The 9,192-nt window shown below is 34.7% G+C and overlaps 1 protein-coding gene across 1 annotated transcript; it reads right to left on the reverse strand.

Annotated features, from left to right (window-relative positions):
- Positions 1-529: 529 nt before the first annotated feature.
- Positions 530-6,818, reverse strand: PARPBP (PARP1 binding protein; the record flags this gene model as incomplete). Its single annotated transcript, XM_009575612.1, has 4 exons — positions 530-684; positions 3,041-3,211; positions 4,745-4,855; positions 6,588-6,818. Coding segments are annotated over 4 exons (668 nt in total), but the record flags the coding sequence as incomplete, so codon positions are not given.
- Positions 6,819-9,192: the final 2,374 nt, after the last annotated feature.

Genomic DNA, 9,192 nt, shown 5'->3' on the forward strand with positions numbered 1-9,192 from the left:
TTAAAAAAAAAAAAATCAGTGACTTCACCAGAGCCTTCCTAAGAAGTAAGTCCTATGTTTCACTTATGTAGTTAAAAAGAAGAGAAAAGAAAGGCTAAATAACCAATGTTGTCATTTGTCAGCATCAATAAAGCCTCCTTTATATAAGGGTATTTACAATGAAATGACAAAAAGGAAGTAATTAACGAGCAAGAAGAAATAAAGCACATATTGGTTTATGTACTTACCAGACCCACAAGACTGAAATCTTTGGAAGTTCATTTACAGCTAGGGAACTAACCAAATAACCATACATACATTGATTTGATAAAAATTTAATACAAAGAATAACCTCAAAAATCTATAAGCTTACCCCAATTGTTTTTCAAATATTTATATTTTCTAATAAGGTTTAAGTTGTAAACATGTACTCTGAATTATTTAATACGTAAATTACTAGATTTTCTTTCGTTCCCCTCCTCGAGACACATGCATAAGAAAAAAAAAAAAGGTGCTCAATAAGACAAAAATATAACAGAAATCCGATTACCTTGGATTTAAGATTTCACCAACAATTTCTTGCAGCTTGTCAATAAAATTAACAAAGTTTGAAAGCCCCTTTACATGGACTCTTAAAGGATCAAATAATGAAGATGCACAGCCTCTTCCTCCAAGTTCTACAGTTCGGATAAAAGATGTTGCCATCTATTAGGAGAAATATTCAGAAATATGAAACTGTAGACATGTGAAACATACGCATATTGAAGTAAGCCTCTCCCACAGATTTGCAAACAGTGTATAACAGCTGGTTGGTAGCAGAAATAATTTAACTGAAATCAATAGAATACCTCTTAATGGCATCTCACCATAAATATTTGCAAGATCAATACTTAAATAGTGCAGCAGTATAAAAAAAAACCACAAGCCAAAGCAAAAATGACCCAGCTAATTTGACATTTACATTGGTCTTTTGACAGCTTAGAAAAAACTTTATTAACACAGGGTATAGAATTTTTTTGTTGTTGCTGCTATTTAAATGCTCGTGCTGACCTCCCAAAAAGTACTCTTATATTCAGAGAGCTGTCTATGACCCAAGAACAATTTTAACATAAGCATGTAAAAGTTGACTTCAGTAGTGCATTTATTTTCAGAGGTGCAAATAAAAATAATGTATACCCAAAGCTTCTGAAAAATTATGACAGTTAAGGCTTCTATCATCACAGGTTCCCAATTCTTAAAGTTTCCATATATTTTTATATGCTATAAAGACACTGAAAACAAGAGATGTCCCAAAAGCAGTATGCCTTAGAGGACAACCCCTCAAATTTTAAGGCAACAGTCAGAATAAAAAGCTTAGCAGTTCTCCAGAAAGGTGAAAGTGAGGATTACAATCCAACACACTTGACACAGATGCAGTAATATTAATTCTACATATAAATTTTAATTTCAGACTATACAGCTAAATCATAAAACTCTTAGGACTGGAAAGAGTACAACTAGAATTACTCTAGCAAAGAAAGTAAACCTGCCAGTATTCCTGCCTTTGTGCTAAAGATTTCCTGTGGATCAAGTACAGTTCATAGGACCTCGCCTTCCCAATGGAAAATATTCTGGCTTTGCAAGATTTCTACAAGACACAGATGCCAGAAAAGAAGACTTCTTTACACGGTAGAGAAGTTTCCCCTCTGGCAACTGTGAGGAAGAGGTAATAAATCCAGTCCAAACACATACTTTTTTTTATACAATGTTAACAGAGCATTAGGAGCTAAAATAATTAATCCTGGAACTGAGATTTCACAAGTTTTCCATATTTATTCAACCATAAAAATCTGAGAATGCAGCTGCTTCAGTGACTGTTACATACCCATACTGTTTTTCCTTGGTCTGTTGTCTGCACTGAGGCCACTATGCATGCAAAATTTAATTATTTTGAATATGAAGGACTACAGTGATTCTTTGGAGAAAGAATTCTTACTCATCTTATTCCAACTATTTTTGAGATGGCTCTGTGCTAACTATAACTACTGTAAGTATAAATGCACCTCACATACCAAACTAGATTCTTTAGCAATAAGCCTCTGTGAGCATTGCACATTGATACTGTAGCTTTTTATATTCCTATACAAGTGCATTGAGGAAAGAGTATACCGCTGTCTTGAGGTTTTTTCCCAGCTCTGACTTTGAGAATAAAATTAGGAGGAGTGTCCCATATCAATCACATCTTGAAGAGTACTTCAAGACTGATCAAGCTGCAAATGACTGGAAAGCATTACGCTCCCCAAATTCTGAGTCAAAACTGAAAAAGTTGCAATACTGCCCTTTCAAATTTTGGCCTCTGTTCTAGTGTACATGTCAAAGGCAGGGTTTTGTCACCAGGTTGCTCTAAGAAAAGCAATTTGTACACAGAAATACTTTACATTTAACAAATGCACAGAAAAATGCTGGTTTACTATTTAACTAAAATACTTACTTTTAGCACTTTAAAATTGAAATGCATTGTAATGCATTGTTAGTGGCTTGGTTTTGTTAATGTTAATACTGCTTTGTGATATTTATTTAACCTAACCTCATTGCTTTTAGAGGTATTTGGTAAGCAGTGACATCTAGTCTAATGCCATCTTTTCTTCCTTTTTCTTTTTTCTGATATGCATACTCATGACCTCACTTCACACTATTTACCAAGACTTCAAAATTTCAAAGGCAGTAATAAAAAGCATATCTTATATTCATGTCTAAGATAGTAAACTTTTTCAGGATTTCAGTCACTGTTTGGGATGAACAGTCTTGACACCCATTTTTATGATATCACATTTTAGAGCTCTAGAGGTACACATGCACACAATTATTTTCCTGTGCATCTTTAGATGTCATGACCAAGCAAGCACCCATTTCTTCACACAGAATCTCTGTTGTGTCTTTTTAACCTAGAAACCATGTTTATGGTGGTATTTGATTTGGCTTGCAAATGTTAGTCTTGCATATGAGATTAAAGCAACATTTTATGTTTATAGATCTATTTCATTGCCTCTGATGGACAGCAAGTTTCACTTGACACACATACCAGGAAAATAGACATTCTTCTCTTCTGTGAGGCATGTTTTAGGTTAGTGAAGGCTTCTCTACCAAGTCCTCTGTCAGGAACATTTAGAATATGAGCCAATGCTAGATCATCCTTAGAATTCACCAACAGGCTTATATACGAACAAACACACTTCTTTGCCAGGATTGTCACCTGTATAAGAAAGCATCACAGAAATTGGTCATCCTGCTGCTAAATTATGTTCTTTTTTTTAAAGCTAATCAGATATGATATGATTTTTGGAAGAGTAAGAATTTCAAAATGTACTTTATGTACTTTATGTATGGGGATTCTGGAAGTATTGACAAAAGCAAGCATAACTTATGTGTTAAAATTACATATACTGTACTTAAATATTCACAAAATATTTGAGGGTTGGATCTCTAACTATTAAAATTGGCTATCAATTATTACTTAGAAACCTCTTCACAGATACTCCTTTTCTATCCCAAGGCAAAATACTAGCACTATTAAACCACATAAGGATTTGTCATTAACTTCAAATAGGCTAAGATTTTAAACAACTCACCAGCTCTGCGCCAGATTCAGTAATTTTTCCCTTGGCTCCCAAGGGATTTCAATCACAGGAACTCCACTGATTCAAGTTTGGATATAAATTGTGACCCAGCTCCACCCACATAACCAAAACATAACACTGTAATTGCTTATACTGCAGCACTGTTCTGGACCCTGTAAGAACACAGTCCCAGAACTGAAGAATTTACAGTTTTGTCGCAAGCAAAGAAAACAAAGACCAAAAAAAGGCCATTAACAAAAGGAAAGATAATGGGGGGGGGGAAATCTGTATTTGCTGTGGAATTTCTTCTTATTCAAGGGGATGTATACAACAAAAATGTAGGCAGTAAAAAACCAAGCATGCATGTGCAACAGTCTGAAAAGATGGATTTAAGAAAAAGAAAAAAGAGCAAGGAATATTTTTACTACACGAGTCAGAGCAGCAGGAAAGCCATTATGTTAGTGGTAGAAGTGCTATCTAGGGGAGAACCTTAGTTCAGAAAATATTTTCTTGTTCAGAAATATTGTGAGTTGTACCCAAATATTGAATTGAAATTGCCACTTATCATGAGAAAAGCAAGTCTGGAAATGACTAAAGCTTCAGCATTTCAAGCATTGTTACATAGTATTCTGAAATTCTTGTTTTGGGGGTTGAAAGGGTAAAAGGAAAGAATCCAGTATTCCCAGAAAGTCCTCAAGTCCTCTGCTGGGACAGACAAACCTTGTTTGCTTTGCTACAGCTACCATTACAGTGGCTATTCAGATTTCTTCCATATGTAAGGGAGTACAAGTTAATAAAATGAAATCAAAGTAGTTTACTTCACCTACCACTTTACTTTGCAGCACTGGCCAAATCATTTAACTCTTAGTCAAGACAATGTTTGAGTGATGGTGTACTTGTAGAAAAATTTATTCCCTGGTGTTTCAAGGCAGATTAAGTCTACGTCAAATGCCTGCCATAAAAGGATCGTCTTCCAGAATATAAATTTCTGCACTTAGCCCCATACACACACCTACAATATACTCAAGTGATACAGAGTTTGAATACACATATTCTGTTTTTTTAACCCAGCAACATTTTAATACCAATAATATGAAAAGGAAACTATGTTATATTTCATCTTTTCAATATATACAGAACATTACAAAAGAGACAGAAATAATTTTTACCTTCACATTCTCCTGGCCCTGTCTGTTGACTGGTGTAGAAGGAGTAGAAAGAACAGAACCATTATTTTCTTGTACGTTCATTATGCCAGAAATAAATTCCAACAGTTGAACCTTTAATAAAAAGATTAGCATAAACTTAAATATGAAGAATGCAAAAGTAGTATTAAAACCTGGTGAAACTGTGTCTCTGCCAGTTTGCTACTGTTCTGAGGTTAACTCAGCCCTTACAACTTATTTTTGGTTTTAGTCTTTAAAAATACAATTCTTGAAATGAGGTGCAAGATTCAAATTAACTTATAAAAGATATCTCAGTTATGTAATACACTTGCACTAAAAGCAGCTGCTTATGTTTTGAAGAACATTTAATATGTTATACCATGTTTAGGAAGAGCTCATTAACCCACCCAAGTTCTCTATCTTCCCCATGAAAACAGGAAGAAAAAAAAATATTTTAAAAAAAACGCAGTTTCCATGCCCTTCCTGAACTTCAGTTCTCCTTATAATCTCTTCTGTGCCTAATAATCACATGAGTGTTTGAGTGTAGGTTCTCTGAACCTTTAAGGAAGTAGGCAAGCTGGTTACTAGCATACTTGTCATAGAATCATACAATAATTTAGGTTAAAATGGACCTATAGAGATCATCTAGTACAAACCCATGCTTGAAGCAGCACCATTTTGACCAGGTTGCCCAGTGATGTGCTGAGCCAAGTTTTTAGTTTCTCAAAAGATGAGATTCTACATCCTCTCTGGGCAACCTGTTCCAATATTTGACCACTTATTCATGGAGAAAGCTTTTTGTTCTTACTAGGGCCGGAAGGTAAACAGTTTTAATCATGCTGTAACTAGTAATTCATGGTATGTTCATAATGTATCTCAGTTCAATTAACGTTCAGTTACTAATATAGCTTCCCTCATATTAAAATGACTATCTAATTAAACATACATCAAATTCAGAAGATGAAATAAAAAGTGATTTGTTGAAGTCTGCAATGCTGAGAGTGGGCAGTAAAAGCAGACAATTAACTCCTCTCTAATTTTCATTACAAGCTAGAAGTATGTGCATCTAAATGCAACATTTATTAATTTTTTAGTATCGATATCCTTTGTCTTTTGATCGTTCCATACTCTAGAGAGCACAGAATCAAGTAAAATCATGTGGAATGCTTGTGTTTCAAACTTATCTTAATTGCTACTTACATATATTTTTATCCAATAACATAGAGATTAATCAAATTCATTTTTCATAGACTTTCATAGTCTAAGAGTGGAATACACACTAGAACTTTTCTAGCCTAGAGCATGGCCTCACTTGCAATGTCATAAGAACATCTGAGCTGAAATAAACTGCAACTGCTGATTGAGTGGCTGAAGTGGAACCTCTTCTGGTTTCTGGGAAAATCTAACATGGAACTACATGTAGTATAGGGAATTTTTGCTTTTAAGAGCGTGGTATTTTTAAAATGATAACCATTAAAATATTTTGACTGCATATAAACATACAACCAAAACTCCATGACACGTATTAATCACTAAGCTTTGTTCCAGTCTTATCAAATCTCTACAGTTCATTTTTCAGCTCCATTTCTGGCAAAGAGTGATATACTCATAGAAAAGCTGTGGGACCCACCCATCCAGTAGCACAACAGAAAAATAATTTTTGAGTGAATTTAAGATCTCTTTAAAAGATTTAGTAATTTAAATTCATCTGCATCCCCAACAGAAGAGCAAAGTAACTTGTGAATACTTCAGAGCTCCTGTGTATATTTAGAAATGTCATAAATCCATAACTGGAATCAAAAATATGTCAAAACTATATCAGAGATCAAACAAACAAAATACTTACAGGGGCTATGCTTTCATCTTCAGATACAAGTCCAAGACCATAGCACTTCTGACATATGTCTATTAGATCTAACATATTGCTTCTTGCTAAGAAGGCATGATAGGCTTTTTTTAGGTCAGCGTAATTTTCAGGTTCTTTCATGTTTTTGTATGATAATCCCAGTTTGTCATGTAACAAATATTTCCAAGTTTCCAACACATCACTAAGTGATACTGTGAAATCTCCATGGTGCTAATAGAACAGAAAAAAGCAAAAATATTATGATTTGTATTCAGCATAGCTTTAAAAATAACTTTAAAACAAGTTGCATACATAAAAAAAAATAATCCAAATATTTAAGTCTATAATAAACAAAGTCTTACTTATAGTTTAAGTTCTTCCAGTGCTTTGCCTTTACAGTTGAATTTTGTTATATGCAGTATTTGTTTCTGATCTTTAAAATACCAGGAATGTATATTGAACTTTACTTATAACATATATTGACTTTCGCAAGGACTACTGCTTACATAAAGTTATTTATTTGCAGAAATAGTTTTCAGCATGGCAGGCATTTACATCTCAAAGGCAGTAAATATAGCTCTTTACCTTACTTCAAGCAGTAATCTGGGAAAACATATGCCATGTCAAAAAAAATGAGCTTTGTTCCTGTGTTAGTACAGTTATACTTTAGCATAACATTGATCGTATGGCTACATAGATCTAACAAATACATTAAAGCAATACACACCTATCTGTTACTAGTACCATAATTAACATTAACTATACAGTGTAGGTTACAATCTTATACCCAGCTTCTGGCCCAGTCTCCCTGTCAAAATTATTAATTACATTTCATGTGCCCCTCTGCCTTCTCCCCAACCTCCAAAAAGGAAAAAAGAATTACAGCTTATCAGAATATTAGCAGAATTAATAGAAATCAACAGAATTAATTTAAAGGAGCAGATAAAGTGGGTAAATGCCAACAAATATGTGGGTAGCAAAATAACTAACAGCATTTTGTTAGCAACTGAAGAACGTTTTCCTATTCTAGGCAAAAAAGAAAATTCAAATTTATCACAAAGTAACTTAAGAAGCTTGTATCACAGTTAGAAGTCCCTTTCTTCTTTCCAACTCTTGAGATGAGTGCTCTGTTGACCTTTGGTGGACAGAAGCACAAAATGTATCAACAGGAATGACTAAAGTCATGTTTAATTTACATATTAGTTTATCTTTTTTTTTTTTCCAAAGGATTTACATCAAAGTGGGATATCTGCTATTACTACATTTATATGTAGGGGTGTATTAAGTGATCATGCCTGAGCACTTCTTAGATGAGTGAACACTTAATTGTAAAGCAATAAGCTTGCAGTTTTGTTGTGCAGTTCTAAACTAAAGGAAAAAAGGGAATAAACTTTTCTTAATCTCTACATGGGAGAACAGAAGAGACTAAGAATGAGAGAGACTGTATGTCGTCCATAACACTACATGTAATCTCATTTATGAAGCAGAAGTAACTAAAGAACCAAAGCTGTTAGCCAACCTGGCATAGTTGGAGGTTACAAATGTGGCAGCAGGGCACAAATGGCAAACAAAAAGGTGAAAGTGTCACAGCAGATAGGAACAGACAGTGGAGCTGGAGTTCACAGAAATTTAGAAACAAGCCAAGTAAGTGACAAAGCCCTGTTATTTGAGTCACAAACCGAGTGATGTGTTACTGAAGAAAGTTGGATGCAAGCCAGCTACCATCCAGTTGTACCAGTAAGATGCTAGAGGAGAGAGCAGTTATTGCTGTACTCTAAGAAAGAAATAATTAGGTACAATACATAATCCTATTTGTTTAATCCCTGACATTGTCTGTTTTACTTTCAGTAAAGTTCTGTTTTTTAAACCAAGTGATTCACATTTGGCAGGGGAAAGGGGGTGGTGGTGAAATCAGCTCACTGAGCATCAGACATTTTAATTAAGTTTTCCAGTTCACCATGGGGGTACAAGGAACTGCAAGGTATTGCAAGCTTTCTAGGGCTAACTATATACCAAAGCAGCTTCTATTTTGACAGAAAATTGTTTTAAAAAACAGGAAGTGATGTGTATTTCAGCAATATCATGTTCTCTCCTGCCTTCCCCAAACAAATGGTCACTAACCATTTTTGGAATATGTGTGTTCAAGACTGCTGTGCTTAACCACCCAGATGTTGTCTCTAGTTCTATTATTTTCCAGCATACTCCTAGACTGCAGTATTGTTTTCTGGCATTGCCCTTGAGTTGTGCAATTCTGCAGTCTTGTCACCTCTGATCCTATTGAGCCTTCACTGCTTGCGCATGCTCTCGTACAAGAGAGAAGTTCCCAAACTATGGTATGTAAACCACATTAAAGTAGTATAAAGAAGCATTTTGAATAAGTTTCCCATTCCAGTGAACATTGATAGTGCCGTGCACAGATTTAGAAACTGTTTCATATAAGCACAAGTGTATAGACATAAGCATCTGATAGTTGTTATATTGCAATCTGTCAGAAGCAAAGCCAGTGAAGTTACAGGCCAATATCCCAAGCTTAGAGAAATGCCAGTATACCTTGCATGGGTAATTGTTTGGGACTGAACACTTTTTTTGGGGGGGAGGTTGGGGG

This window comes from Fulmarus glacialis, unplaced genomic scaffold (assembly GCF_000690835.1).
Source record: "Fulmarus glacialis isolate BGI_N327 unplaced genomic scaffold, ASM69083v1 scaffold27670, whole genome shotgun sequence".
Lineage (NCBI taxonomy): Eukaryota > Metazoa > Chordata > Aves > Procellariiformes > Procellariidae > Fulmarus > Fulmarus glacialis.